At 34.1% G+C, this 15,447-nt stretch overlaps 4 protein-coding genes across 4 annotated transcripts; 3 read left to right on the top strand and 1 right to left on the bottom strand.

Annotated features, from left to right (window-relative positions):
- Positions 1 to 1,988: 1,988 nt before the first annotated feature.
- Positions 1,989 to 5,332, bottom strand: MONOS_14819 (putative HECT protein). Its single transcript, XM_067867652.1, has 2 exons — positions 5,264 to 5,332; positions 1,989 to 5,199 (listed from the first exon to the last, which is right to left on the bottom strand). The coding sequence occupies exons 1-2, from the start codon at positions 5,310 to 5,312 to the stop codon at positions 2,360 to 2,362; spliced, it is 2,889 nt and encodes a 962-aa protein (XP_067722218.1). The 5' UTR covers positions 5,313 to 5,332; the 3' UTR covers positions 1,989 to 2,359.
- A 676-nt stretch (positions 5,333 to 6,008) lies between these two features.
- MONOS_14820 (uncharacterized protein) lies at positions 6,009 to 8,140 on the top strand. The gene is made up of 3 exons (XM_067867654.1): positions 6,009 to 6,098; positions 6,160 to 6,693; positions 6,815 to 8,140. The coding sequence occupies exons 1-3, from the start codon at positions 6,017 to 6,019 to the stop codon at positions 7,462 to 7,464; spliced, it is 1,266 nt and encodes a 421-aa protein (XP_067722217.1). The 5' UTR covers positions 6,009 to 6,016; the 3' UTR covers positions 7,465 to 8,140.
- Positions 8,141 to 10,810: 2,670 nt separating this feature from the next.
- MONOS_14821 (uncharacterized protein) lies at positions 10,811 to 12,424 on the top strand (the record flags this gene model as incomplete). The annotated part of the gene is made up of 1 exon (XM_067867655.1): positions 10,811 to 12,424. One exon carries the CDS (start codon positions 10,811 to 10,813, stop codon positions 12,422 to 12,424), a length of 1,614 nt encoding a protein of 537 aa, XP_067722216.1.
- A 105-nt stretch (positions 12,425 to 12,529) lies between these two features.
- MONOS_14822 (uncharacterized protein) lies at positions 12,530 to 15,406 on the top strand (the record flags this gene model as incomplete). Its single annotated transcript, XM_067867656.1, has 2 exons — positions 12,530 to 12,920; positions 12,957 to 15,406. 2 exons carry the CDS (start codon positions 12,530 to 12,532, stop codon positions 15,404 to 15,406), a joined length of 2,841 nt encoding a protein of 946 aa, XP_067722215.1.
- Between the last annotated feature and the right edge of the window lie 41 nt (positions 15,407 to 15,447).

Here is a 15,447-nt window from a genome sequence, read left to right as displayed (position 1 = left end):
TTTTTCGTCGTCTTCAGCTGCGAAGAGAACAGCTCTGGTGGAAGCTCTTTATCAACCAGTTCATTCGGAGTTATCACATTCTGTCAAAAAACGAGCATCCAAATGCAGCAGTGTGCTGAAAGACTCGTCTAAGCCAGTTCTGATGAAGCTTTTTCTATCATCGACTTATCCTTTTCCTTCTCATAAAAATCGATTTGACTTCAACGGCAAAGAAATAACAGAAGATAAGGTGCTAAATGAATGGGATGATAATTTGAAAAAGAAAATAAAAATGGAAAAAAAATAAAGGAAACAATTCGGATAAAGAAAATAAAGGAACAATGAATTGCTTACACACACACACACACACACACACACACACACACACACAAAAAAAAAAAAAGTAAAAAAAAAAAAAAAAAAAAAAAAAAAAAAAAAAAAAAAGAAAGAAAGAAAGAAAGAAAAAAGAAAAAAAAAGAAAAAATTTCATTAAAATCACAAAAAATTATTCAAATGCGTGTGATGAAGAACAAGCTACTTGGAATAATGAAGATTTTATTTTTTATTATATTTTAAAGCATGATTTCATAGAGCTTTTAACATTATTTCAACATCAAATCCATTCCTTCATAAGTAAGTGGAAAAAACATATATATGGCTATGATTTTATCTTGACCTTTTCACTTTATCAAGACCTTTTTCTTTTTTGTCATGCTTTTAGCTTCACACAAGCCTGTGATTAATAAAAAATTACCAGAAATGTTTGAAATGTTTAAATTTCCTTATTCTGTATTTTTTTTTCAATTTTTCATGTTTTGCAAAAAGATCGAGGATAATAATAATTTTATGTTTTGATCATTGACTTGCTGCTATTCCATCGAATACTTATTCTCAGAAGTTTTAAGCTTTCAGTTCATAATACATCGTTTTATTTTTATATGATTTAGTTGTTTAAAACTTTCTCAACTTGTTTTTTTATCATTTTTTCTCATTTCACACATTTTTTCAAAAAATACGATTTAAGGACGCATATGAATTTGTTTTGAAATTTATTGAAATGATAAATAAACATTATTAAAATAAAAAGATTCTTGTATGTTAAAATGATTATTTGTTAGTATATGGGTGATTCTTTTTGAAAAGTCGCAAATGTTTAATTTTCAAATTAATCAAAAATTTCATATTTTGCTCACATTTCTGTTTCAGCTCACAAATCTGCTTAAGAATGTTTGAAATAGCATTATCAAGAAATAGATTCCATTTAAGTGAAGTTTGATATTTGTTAACAAAATTTTGAGTAAAATATGAAATTTTTGATTAATTTGAAAATAAAACATTTGCGACTTTTCAAAAAGAATCACCCATATGTTTGGTAATTTGAATAACAAAAGTATCATATGTACTTGCTTTTTAGTTAATATTCTTGAAAAGTTCCTTTTCATTTCAATGCTTTATGCAAATAAACGATAAATAAGATTTTGAATATTTTTTTCATTTACATAAAATTTGACACAAACACATGTTTTTATAAAAAAACGTGTTTTAAGCAAAAACAGTCAAATCAGAAAAAAAGGTGAAAAATTATATTGAAAATGTTAAAAACTAGTTAAAATAAAAATATATGAATGTGGAATTATGATATTGTGGCTTTAAACGTTCCGTATGAAATATTCGCTTCATGGCCAGCAAGTCTTTGATCTGGGTGCTAAAATAAAAAAAATTACAACAATTTATATGCACAAAAAATTTACAAAAAATTAAACAACATAAAGTTGTAAATAATTATGATAAAATTGTTTGTTTATTTATTTTTTGTTTCAAACCTTTGCTAAGCTCGAAAAAAGCTTCAGAAAGTTTCAAAAAAAAGGGTTGAGATAAAATTTTGAGGTCAAGATAAAATATGCACCCTATATGAAAACAACAAGTGTTCATCTCAGCTGAAACGAAAGAAAATTAGGTTCACAATTATGTTTTGTGAATTTTCATTTATGCAGGCAAAAAATAATATATTTTTTTTTGTCATAGATAATATTATTTGATGAAAAAGTAATATCTGTAATTACTAATTTCCAGTATTATTTCTAAAAATCATGCAATACTGAATGCAAATATTCAGCATAGCTCGAAAGCAATATTTTAAAAAATGGGAAATCTGAATCAGTTAAAAAATAAACCAAAAAACAAAATTTTGTTGAAAAATCACTGGGATTTTATAAATAATCAAACGAAAAAGGCAAATTTTTATCAATAATTTTTGTGATAATTCGATCCTAAAAGAAATCAACAATAAAATGAAAATACTGTAATAATGAAAATATTTTGGTAAGAAATATGATTTCTTTTCAAAATGAAAAATTCAATTTTTGCCATCATAAAGAAATTAGCCCATTGTAAACCCTTCATTAACTGTCGATAGAGAGAGCAGCAATTTTTCGCGTAGCTGAATTTTCGATTCATACTCTGGCATGTCTAACTGGTTGAAGCAAGTGTGGGAGACTGGTAAATGTTCTGAAGATAAATCTTTCAGCTTTCTTAATTCAAATTTTTTTAGCATATTAGACTGTGCTCCGACAAGATACTCAAATCCAAGAGCTGGAGGTGTGCGTGATCCTGTTACGTAAAATAAAACAAGTTGCTTGCCTATTTCTTTCATTTCGCGGATTGTTTCCCAGAACCATTTCACAGTTTGCGATTCTTTTGTGAATCCCTCTGAATAAATTGTGTTCTTTTCCCATTCATCGACATCAATTACAGCCTGCCCACAGATCATTGATTCCAATTCTTCCGGAGTGAAGCGTCCTGCAATCAGACGCGCAGGAATCACTTTATGAAAAGCAGAAGTTAGAGCCTCAAGATGTGATGCGACTCCGCCAAAAAGTCTGTGATGAGCGCATAATGCAATAAAATCCTTCTTATTCTCGTTGGTCACTTCGATGTTGCATCCATTTTCAATTAAATTAACTTCGTGGATTTTGTCGAATATTTCCACATTCAAAGAAAATGGAATATTATAATCTGTCACATCTTCAGTCTCCATCTGTGCAAGTTGAAGCGCTAATTCAGGATCCACTGATGCAACATCAGAAATATGAGGAATTTCATTCAAAAGAGTCTTAAACAAAAAACTGGAAAAGTGTGCAGGTATCGTAATTCCTTCCATCAGAGCCTTCCCCATCAAATATCCAACAAATTCATAGAACTGTTTTGGATAATCCTGCGCTGTTGATGCAAGATGAGATAGATAGATTCTATTGCCATTGGAAACATCAGTTGCAAACAAGCCATAATCTGGATTTGTTATTGCTGGTAATATTAGAGAAAACCATTCTCTTCGAACGCCACCAATGTCAACAGCTGGTTCCTTCTCAAAAGAAACATATAATTCTCTTTTATACATGTTTGGGTCACTTTGCATGAATTGATCAAAAGATGACTGTACAAAGTAAAGTCCCCGTTTCACCGTAATGCGCATAATCTGTTGCTTTGTTAAGTTAGCTCTTCCTTGTTGTGGAGGAGGCAAACGAACTTGATGCCCAATTAAATGCCCTTTGGGCTTTGGCCGAGGTAATTTTGGTTTTATTTTAATTGCATTGCCCGGCACTCTACAGACAGTCCTAATTCTTGAAGGGGGTGATCGACTAGCTGTCGTTGCAATCTTTAATCCTTTCGATAAATCATCCTTTGGGATTTTATCCTCTTTTCTTTTTTCAGGTTCTCTAATTGATGCTGGTTCTCCATCAAATTCTGCAACTTCGGTTGACGGAGTTGAAGAAGAAGAAGCAGCATCGTCTTTTTCGTTGTCTGCCTTTTTGATTGCGAATATTTTTCTTTCTTCCTCTGCCAATTGCTCCTTTTCCATCAATAACTGTAAGCTAAGAGCACCTGTGTCTCGATTGAGATATCGATCCAACGCCACACGAAATTCCGCAACTCGATAATCGAATGATTTTTCAAATTCCTTTTCTGGCTGTTCTGTAAACAAAGAAGCAGATGGATCCGCTTGATAAATAAATTCCTTTGGAAATGGCATTCCTCGAATTTTTTCAACTACCGGAGCTGCCTTCGGGTGCGGAATAATTGGTTGCTTAGCTTGAGGAGCAACATGAGATCGAGATAGGATTTTTGGCTCAGAAACTTGGATTTCGTCGTATAACTCATCTAAATCAGAATCGGCCATTTCATCGTCTTCGTCATCGGACTGAATTTCCTCGCGCTTTTCTTTTTCCGAAGCAGTTGCCTTTCTAAGCCTTTTCTTTTTTGATATATCTTTGAGTACCTCAACTTGCTTTTTGACAAAACCTCTCTGGAAAAAGTTATCCGCTTCCCTAATTTCCCGCTCTTGCTCTTTCGTTGCATTGAACCCAATGTGTTCGACTCGCATTAGCTTCTTTCCTTCCTTTGCTTTCAGCCTAAATTTTACCTGTTTAGAACATAATTCCATCTGTCTGCCTGGAATAGCAGATTGAGCCGCAGAAGCCGATGGCCTGCAAACTTTTTTGAAAGCAGATGGAAGCAATCCCTTAAACATGCCTGCTGCACTTGACCGAGAGCTCTTTTTTCTTGGTGATTCTTCATTTAAAGTATTTGTATCAATTTCTTCTTTCTCATTCAACAGTGATTGGGAAGATGAGGAAGAAGATGAGGAAGACGGAAAGCTGGGAAATGAGTTTTCTTCCTTTTCTTCCTTTTCCTCTTTTTCCTCTTTTTCCTCTTTTTCCTCTTTTTCCTCTTTTTCTTCATTATCTAAATTTCTTTCCTCTTTTCTTTCCTCTTTATCGCCATCATTATCGCTTTTCTCATTTTCTTGTTGTTCCTCCTTTTTTTGTTTCCTTCTTTCAATTGCGGTTTCCGCATGTTCTTGAGATTTAGCTTCATTAATTCCTTCATTAATTAAAACTCCTTGCTTCATCCGAACAAATTGAAGTGGGCCTTTTCTGCTCTGTAACGAATCCAGTAATGAAGAATGTTTTGCAAAAGAGTTTTGAGATGATTTTACATATTCATTTTTCAAAGTTTTGTTTGATTCAGCCTCATTGAGGCTCTTTCGAACAATTTCGTCACTTTGCAATGGATATCGCTGTTCAAGAGATGACATATCGTTTCCAAATATGTATGCAACTTTTTGTATTCTGTTAAATTCGTCATCTGAGATGGTTGGAGAAACTTCAAAAGATAATTGTTGTGTAATTCGCTTTTGACTTAAGTCTTGAATATTGTTTACTGAAAATTTTTAACAACAAATATAAATGTATTAAGATATTATGATCAATGATAAGTTTCAAACTTGGCTTATTGCTGACACTCTTTGATTTTTGAGCGCTATTCTTAATCATGACTTCTATAATTAAATTATGGTTATCTCAGAATTTTAATTATGGTAAATTGTTTTGGTTTTGATGAATACCAAAAGCACAAAGAAAGAATATTATTTTGCAAAACAGTTAAAATGTTTTATTTAATAATAAATGTTTTTCACATAAGAATCTTTTGAAATAGAAGAAATCAGTGAGAAACACATGTGAATGATATACTCGAATAAATGTGATTTTAGAAAGTTGAGTAAGAAAAAAGAGAAAGTGGAAAATAAAATATGGTATTAACGCTCAAGACATATGGGGCAAAATTTTTTCATTTAAGAAAAAATCAACGATTTGTTCCAAACTTTTTCTCCAACCTTATCATTTTTAGTCTTTCATTCTCATGTCAAAAAATACAGAAAAATTCCGAGTTTGAGAAATTTTTTTGTTAGAGTGGAATGGAACAAAATTCAGAAAGCAAAATATTTCGTTCCATATGAATCTCATCAAGAATAGTATAGATATGAACTTGAAAATAACTTTATCTTCAGTTAATTAATCATTTTTATGGAAATGAAATGAATTATTTTTCGTGTTTACTCTTCAACGTGCATTCACCTTATAGCAACTCAGAAGTTAATTAATGAACCAAAACGATTACAAAAGAAGCATTTTTAAAAATAATTCTTATGCGAAGAATAATGAGTCCATAATAAATGCTTTTTTAACCATTATAAATAATGATTTATAACAATCAATTTTTAAGTCTTGACCTTTTTGCCTACGGATCGTATTATTATTACAAAGGTTTAGATTATAGCTGTGTGCCGTTTTTAATTATTTTTATGTTGTACGTTTCGCGGTTGTTTTACGCAAAAATAAGTCTTGGCGCGGCAGTTGCCTGCAGCACCAATAGAAAAGCAAAAAGTGTTGATGGATACAATGGAAAAGATTGTTGTTTGTTTCGATGGAGATGGAATTGAAAAAGGAATAAGCAGAAACACATTTGATTTGCTGCCAATTTCTTCACTTACAAATCCTAATCCCGAGGGAGAAGCCTTAACATTTTCTCTTTTGAAGCTTATTGGTGAATGTGCTGTGCTTAATAGAGGGGAAGGGAGAGTTGAATCAAGTTACACAAACCTGACAAAAGTTTTGTTTGAAAGGGTTGAGAAAGAATTAACTTCTTTTGAAGCAGAAGCCATGAGCCCGGGAATGCATGAATATGATGATAACTTGAATAAATTATTAGATCTTGCATACACATCAACCCTTGGATATCATGGAGTTTGCTCAGAGAAATGTCTTCTTTGGATGTCGAATTTATTGATTTCATATGATAATCCGACGACTGACGATAGAATACTGGAGCGTATTGATCGAATTGCATTTATTCTAAAAATGAATTTTGTTAAATGTTTGTTTCCTTTGCTGTGAATTAGTTTTTTTTTTTTTTTTTTTTTTTTTTTTTTTTTTTTTTTTTTTTTTTTTTTTTGCAATTATTGTTGTGAAATATGTTTTATATTTTGTTTTCTCAGATTTTGCTGAAGATATCCAAAATCGCTTGATTCAGAGCATTATCAAAATGATGAACAGCCAAATCAAAAGCCCATATCTTTTTCCGTCCACAATTACTTCGTTGCTTTCGGTGCTTTTGAGTGTTGCAAATGATCCCATCAAAAAAAGGTTGGATCTTTTGCAGCAAACAAATATTTCTTTAGCCAGCTCTGCTGCTCTTGAGGTTTATTATCGTCGTTTGGGGGAAGCGCGCAGAAGAATAGCAGAACGGAAAAGAAAGATTAAGGAACTCCATTTGAAGGATCCTGAGGAAGAAAGCGGGAGAGTCTTTGATGAAAGTGATCAGCCGTCAGATGTTTCAGAGCGGACGAAGCAAATCATTGAAAGATTTTCAGCTGTTGATGTAGAAGAACTGCTTGATGAGAAGCGAACAGCATATAATTTGCTAACCTTAACCGATCTTCTTTATTACTATACGGTTTATGATAGAAGAGAAACTCGGATGGCTTATTGCACTGGCAAAGTGCAAACAATTGTATTAAATGTACACGAAGAAAAGAGGCAATTAGAGATTGCGAAAAGTCGATTGGAAGCAGAGAATTATCGAAAAAGAAAAGAAGAAGAAGAAAGAGAAAGAATTGCGAAAGGAGGATTAAAGCGATTGTGGTAGTATTCTTATGTTATCAAATATATTCTTGTTCTTCTTTATAAAATAATTCTCAATAACAAAGAAAATATACATTTTCAGATGAATTTCATTTGTTAAATGATTTAAACTTTTAACTTTTTTGTGGCAGTGCAATGTTTTGCATTGCAATTGCAGTGTGTTATTTTTTTTGAAATTTGCTTTCATTTTTTGATGATTATACTGTTCAGTTTTTACAACTTAGTTGATTTTGGTGATTAAAATATAATAATTTTTCAGAAGAGTATTTTATTATCTTTTTTCACTTTTTATTTTCATTTATATTTTATTTTAAAATTTTTGTTATTCCTTTTGTAACTGTTTATGGTAAAAAAAAAATTTTTTTTTGATATAAATTCCTCAAAGGGGCAAACTATTTGAAGTTTGTTATTTGTTCAGATATTGTTTGAAGTCGGCTATAATTTAACAAAGGCCTCAAATTTTATCTTTATCTTTTTTTATTTTTATTTTTATTTTTATTTTTATTTTTATTTTTATTTTTATTTTTATTTTTTTTTTTTGCATCATCAAACGTTAACAATAAAAATCAATTTTATATACATTTTTTTTAATAATTGATATTTTCTACATCCTGTTATTAAATTTTTTGATAAATTTTTTTCTCTGAAAAAACCAAAAATATTTCATTTTTATTTTAAGATCAAATGATAGATATTTTTTTCTTTCATATTTTTATTGAAAAATCACAAACCTTTTATTATTTGATCAGATGAAATGTGATACACACAAAAGTTTTTTTGAAACAATTATATTTGCTTTTGGTTTAGAAAAATCCATTTTTTGCTAAATGTTTTCATTATTAATCACATTTAAATGTGCAAAAAGCAATTTATCTCCTTTTAATATCAATTGAATTCGTTTTATCAAATTCTTTTTTTGTGTATTAATCACATAACGTTCATTTAGGAAGGGGAGAAAAAAATCGTCGATGAAGTGCGATAAATTCATTGAAAGAATAACAACAAAATTTTCAATGATTCACTCAGGGAGCATCAAACTTTTGATATAAGGAGGAAAATAAAACACTTCAGGCATTTTCATCGAAAAATTATGCACGTTTCATTGACTTTTTCATATCAAAAAACATTATAAAAATCGATTTATTTTTTGAAATTCGTTTGAGGCGGCAAAACATAATGTTTTGATTTCAATGATGCCTGTTAAAGGATGCGAAAATCAAATTTATTTTGAAATATGAGAAAGCGAAATAAAGCTATGAGTAAAGCAATTTTTCAATGCTTTGTGCAAAAAAAGCTTGAAAGTCCGTATTTTCCCCCATTTGTTCAAATTAAAGAGATATTTTTGAGCCGATAATTAAGCAGGAAATAATTATCTCAAAAATGCCACACATTTATAAACATGTCTGTCTGACGAATGCTTAATTCGAATTTCTGTTCCTTCACACATAATTTCAAGAAAATGAAAATAGTAAAGAAACAAATACTCATCAGGATAATTATTACGATATGATTAAAACTTTGAAAGCAAAAACTTGAATTAAATCAATGTGTATTATTATCTTATTCAACATGAAAATTATTCAATGATGCTTTTTATCAAAAACTGTTCCTTGTGAAAATAATAAAAATATTTATTATAAATATTAATAATAAAAAATAAAAAAGAAAGAAAAAAGAAAATAGCATCGTATTTTTTATTCAAAACGATTCATTAATTCATAATGATCTTATTCGATAATTTATTTCGTGATATTTTTTTATTTTTTTCTTTTTTCCATTTCTCTTTTTTGAAGTGAAAAAATAAAACTTTGACTTGTTAACCATTTAAAAGGAACTTCAAATTCTCCTGTCCTAATCCCTTCTGGATACTTAGGGTCTTCTGTATCATCAGAAACATACGGATTTGAAACCAAGATTTCTGGATTGATTGGGAACAATCCGGTTGTCCTGAATGCGCTCTCCTTGTTCAGTAATGATGTTGCCGTCTTTTCTGCATCGATTGCACACTCAACGATTATTTTTCTTCTGTCAGCGGCTTTCATTTTTTGTCCATCATTGTGCTCGTCCACCCATTTAATTTTTCTTCTCCTCATCAGCTTTCTGAATGCGTTTCGAAGAGGACAAGCGATTCCAACATCAAAATGTTGCGTTATGTGAGTCAAATTTCCAGAAAGAGTGAACACGAAAATTTAATATTGTTCAAATAAAACCAACGCTGAAGAACAAAGACGAGATGGATGACCATCAAGTTTGTTAAAAAACATGAGAATTGTGTTGAATTTTTCCAAGGAACCTTCATATTGTTATTCATGAGCAGAAATGAACAGCATAACAGCAGAAAACATTTCTGTTCGTTCTTTCTGATGCATTGACGTGGATTTCACATGAGCCCACTTTTCTGAATTTCAAAAGTTCAGGAGAAACAATTTTCTAGGCAAAAACAATGAAGATTGGTGGAGGTGCAATTCAAGAGGGTCTAATGGTGGTCATTATTGATAAATGATTATTTGAGTGATCTTCTGTGGAAGCAGGTGCTCTTTTGGCTTCGGCTGGCACGATTATTTTTTGGAAAGAACAAAAATCAGCATTCTATTTGTCTGCGTCAATGAATTCAGCTTGTTGACAGATGGCTTGATATCTTTGTTGAACATAAAATTGAACCATGCTTTGACGTTTGACATGAATGCTGAGTTCAATTTCGCTGGAGTAATATTAAAAGGAGAGAGCACTTTCAGCTTGGACTTCGAAATGAATCTGGACACATGTGCTGGAGAAGGTGGTACAAGCTATATATCGAAATGTTTGATTACAGGACTAAGTCCAAAGTGAAGAGACATCCTTAATGATTTCAAATTTTGCCTTTGCATTTAAGAAAAAATGAGATAACTTAATTCTTGTGGGCATAGGTGTAAATTGTACCACTTTCAGTTTGAATTTTTTCAAAATTTGAATATCATAGCGTTAATCTGCATAATTTAACTAAGCGATTCAAGGAGGGAAATTGCGAAATTCGATCATAAAAATTCACTCGATTTTTATGATTGATCAAAAATCTCATAATTTATTTTTTCATTTTTGATCAAAAACATTATTTATATTTAAATTTCCGAGAATATCAAAATTTGCATATTCTTATAAATATAGTTTGTGGAAACGCATGTTATGTTGAAATCAATATACATGATATTAATACAACAAAGAGATCTATGTTGCGATGCAGATCATTATTATAAGGAGAGGATTTCATGTTTTTCATGTTGACAAAAAACGCAGGGCAAAAATTAATTTTTTCGCAATAGGAACATATATTTTGTTTCAATTACTATTGATGTTGAAATGGTGGCGGGATAATGGTGAATCTGGAAGATGGTCCGCACGACTTCTCGATCGTGTCTGTGGACTTTACAGGCTGCACCGCGAAATCAGGGGGAAATAATGTATTAGTGAATGGGGGTGATTCAAAGAATTGGGGAATAACAACAGAAAAGCTGAAAGGTATTCAGAGCATATTATCATTAAATGAACTGGTGGGATATGACACAGATGACACAACCATGAAGCAATTCCCGCTAAATGTGTTTCTGGACTCACATACTGGTGCAGCACATGTGGGCAAAAAGAAAGATGGTGTTCTGGGGAGATATGACTCGTGGTTCTGTGGATTTGATTATTATCCGTGTGCCACCATCACCCACACTGCTCAGGCGCGATTTTCAGGGGGAAATAAAAAAATAGAGTTAGGTCCAGAATTCGAGCTTGCCGAAGAGGTGTCCATGACAGATGTTGACAAAGAATGGCTGATCTCTTGCGCCACAAAGGGGATGAATGTGAAAGTGATTCGCCCGAGTTCCATATGTTCTGATTGGCTGATCAATGCGCAGAGCACATGCAAAATAGAAAATATAACCTTTTCACTGCCAACAGAGCTTGCAGACGTGACATCGCTGATTTTGGCCAACTCCACATGCCTCACACTCACAAGCTGCTCGATCACCAATTTTGCACTGATTCCTTCTGGTACATTTTTTGCATACAGTTTTGTAAAAGCGATTTTAGGGAAACTCAATGTGGTGCAGTTAGTCATTGAAAAAACATTGCCATTTGGAGATCACTCGTTGGTCAAGGTTGAATCAGGGGTGAATGTTGTGCACTTCAAAGATTGCATTATTAACTCTATTGAAAAGAAAAGTGGAAATGGGGGGTTCCTGGAAGGAGCAGTTGGAGAAGACTTTGGGGAAGGACCGATAGGAATTGTTGTGATTGAATCATGCGTAATGAAGAACTGCAAATGCCGGAGAAAAGACGGAAAAGACGGAAAAGGAGGAGGAATATGCATGAGTGTGAAAGGAGAAGGAAGCGTTGTGGTGAATGGGACGAGCGAGTTCGATGGATGCGAGGCATACAAAGGGGAAGATGCTGAAGGGAGAGGCGGAGGAATAATGCTGGAGATGCTGAGCTCGAAAAGCAAGTTGGAGATTGCATCAGGAGTAAAGTTTTCGGTCGATACGGCAAACAAAGCTAAATACGGAAAGGATGTGTTTGTCAGTTGCGGTTCGGGAATATTGCTGGAAACAAAAGTAGATGCAACAACATTTGGGTTTTTTGATTCAAGCGAAATGCCAACAGATGTGCTGAAGTTGTGCGGGAGCGAGGATGGGAACGAAGAGAAAGTGATTCCGCTGTTTATATACTTGCAATCAGTCATATCAAAGTTGACTGTTGATGGGAACAAAGAAGGCTCATTAAATCACAATTACTGCGGATTAGAGAATTTTGGGTGCAAGTCAGTTGAATATTGCGTGAACAAAAGAGTGAACAGTAGCATTCATGAAATCGAAGTTGTTTCAGAATCTTCAATATCAGATGAAATAAAAGTGGAAACAATTGAGGTGAGTATATCAGGGAAGGCAGCAACAGCAGCAAACGGAATGATGAGAATTAACGTGAAGGATATTGGATCTTAAACCGGTAATTATCTTGTAAATTGCAAATTGCCATTTAGCATGAATAATTTGTTGTTTGTGATGTTCAGCGAAATAAATACAAGGAGAAACGCATTTATCTATTCCATGTCAACACTTACGATCACAAGCTGTTCCGTCTCGTTTGCAGACGATGGATCAGCCAGCGAAAAGATTACATACAACATACTGAACGTTGATGGAGGAACTCTGACCTTCGACGGATTTGTGATGGAAAAAACAGTAACAATGAATAAGGTGTCGCCAATAACAATTTCAAACGGAGAGAAATTGGACATCAAGAACAGCAGAGTGAGTGGAGTGACGGTGGAAGACGGGAGCGGAGAAGGAAGAGGTTGCATTGGTGCAGCGATAAAAGAAGGAGGAAGCGCAGTTGTGGATAACTGCAGCATTTCAACAACATGCACAGGTGGAAGTGGGATGAAAGGAGGAGGGATGATCACATCAGCAGGGAAAAGAGGGAGCTTGAATATGACGAGTGTGAAATTATCGTGATGTGAAGAGCCAATAAAAGATAGAAAGGAAGGAGGGAGAGGAATGGGAGGAGGGATGTTTGTGAAGCTGGCAAATGAGATGGGAACATTTGTGCTTGAAGGAGTGACATTTGAGAGATGCGATGCCTGGAAAGGGAAGAAAGCGTTCATATCGGGAAATGAGCTGGACGAGGTTATGTCAAACGAAAAACTGAAAGAGGAGTTGAGTGCAAGTGATAAGAATTCATTGGATGAGTTGTGTGGATGGGAAAGGAAGACAACAGGAGAAAATGGATATGTGATTCCATTGGTTGTGTATTTGTGGGATAACTGGAGTGGGGATGGGTTTGTCTCGAAAGAGAAAGGAGGAGATTTCAGTGGGTGTGTGTATTCAGAAGCACCATGTTCATCGATTAACCACATAATTTCTCTGAGATATTCGACACTTGAAAAAGGCGAAACACACATCAACATTGTGGGATCAGGGTTGCTGAGCCATCCCATATCATTTTCTCCTTCATTGCCACCAACTTCTCCAGATTCAGAAGCGCCAGCTGTTGTGATAAAAGGAACAAAGAAAGGGACAAGCGTGACAATTACTGATGAAGATGGGAATGCTGACAGCAGTGGTGCAATGATATCGTCGAATGTGAGTCTGTCATTCTTCAATGTGTCATTCACCAAACCCAGCATAACCACCAATCATGCAGTATTCATTGAATCGTCAGGAACAAATACAGTCTTGTCAGTCACGGACTGCTCATTTGGGTCAGCTAGCGGGACGGTTGAAAGTTTTGAGTGTTGCCTGATAAAAGTGAATGGAGGGAGCGCAGCAATTCAGAGCAGCACGTTGAATAAGATCAACGAATTGAAAGGGTTCATTGCTTTCAGCCCAAGTGTGAGCCAGGTGACGATTCAGAATGTGAACATTTCATCAGCCACTTTGACAGCAAACAGCCTGATTTCGATGATAGAAGAGGAAAACCAGATGAATGGAAATGAAAACACTCATTTGAATGGCAACAAGCCTGTGTTGAAAGTTGTGTACTGTTCGTTTGAAACCATCAAGAACGAAGGAAGCGGTGCAAGCGTCTTTGAATTGGGATCGTTTGAGAATGCGATAGATTGCACGATCGAGGACTGCACAGTGTCCACGTGCAGGAGCGATTTGAGCACTGAAGGAGGAGGAATGAAATTGGTGCTGAAGAGTGAAGAATCAGTTTTGAAGGTGAATGGCAGCTCGTTTTCGATGTGTAAATGCTCAACTGGATCAGGGCGTGGAGGAGGGCTGTTTGTTGATGGAGCCGATCCAATAGTTAACATTGATGATGAAAGTCAGATTCCATCTCTGAATTTCAAGATTGTGAATATCTTGTTCAGGCTGAACGAGGCATTTGCAGGGAAAGACATATTCATCAAATGCCATTCAATTCTAGACCAGATCAACGAAACGCTGTTCTCGCTGAACTACAACCAGGAATCATTGAACTCAAACAACTCCATCTGTGGGAGGGATGTTGAGAGTGAGGGAGATGTTGATCTGATTCCGCTAATCACCTATTTTTATGGGCTTCAAGTGTTTGTGAACGTAACAGGAACTGACGGCAGAAGGTGTGGAGCTCAAAGCAATCCATGCATCAGTATCAACTGTGGGGTTGACCACATTGAGCAAGGTGTAATGAATGCGATTCTGATTGAAGGAGAAGGAGTTGTGACAGAAGAATGCGTGATTGGAGATCTTGTTGTGAATTCATTGAAAAAGACACAGGCGATTGTGAGATTGAACTCCAAGATTGAGAAATCATTTGAGAAGGATTGTATCATGGAGTTTATAAATGAAAGCGCTGTGGAGAGATGCTCATTCGAGTTTGAAGATACATTTGTGGCGACTCACAGCTACATAATGAAAGTGAAGAATGGATCAACAGAGATCCATAAATGCGAGTTTATCTCTTCTTCTGATAAACTGAAGTTGAACAGTTCGGTTGTGGGTGTGGAAAGCGGAGAGCTGAGGATATTTGATTCAGCATTTAGAGATTTGCATTCAGCAGGATCGGTGCTATTATTCAACAGAGAATCGAATGTGACGCTGCTTGAAACGAACATTTTGAGCATCAGTTGCGAAGGAGATGTTGTGAGTGTTGGAGGGAAAGCGAAGGTGGTGATGAAGATCATGACGATAGAGAATGTGAGTGTAGCATCAGAAAGATGTGTTGTTGCGATGGAAGATGCTGAGCAAGAGGAAAGATTGTGCATGTTATTTGATGAAAACAGTTTTTCTTTTAGTAACGTTGTTGAAGTGATGAATAAAAATGAAACTGTCTCAAAAGATGAAGTTAATTTTGAAAAAAAGTGGAATAAAGAAATTTCAACTGGATTTTTATTGTTCACTTTGATCGTTACTGTTTTTTTATCTTCCAAATTATTAAAACGGAAGAGGGTTTTTGATGTTATTGATATAGTTAAACAATCTTTTAATTATTCAGAGTGATGTGATATATGTTGTTTGATAAGAAAACAATGGAAAAAGAA

The sequence above is a fragment of the Monocercomonoides exilis genome (assembly GCF_001643675.1).
Source record: "Monocercomonoides exilis strain PA203 chromosome Unknown scaffold43-869231, whole genome shotgun sequence".
NCBI lineage: Eukaryota > Preaxostyla > Oxymonadida > Polymastigidae > Monocercomonoides > Monocercomonoides exilis.
This window is presented reverse-complemented; position numbering and strand designations above follow the sequence as displayed.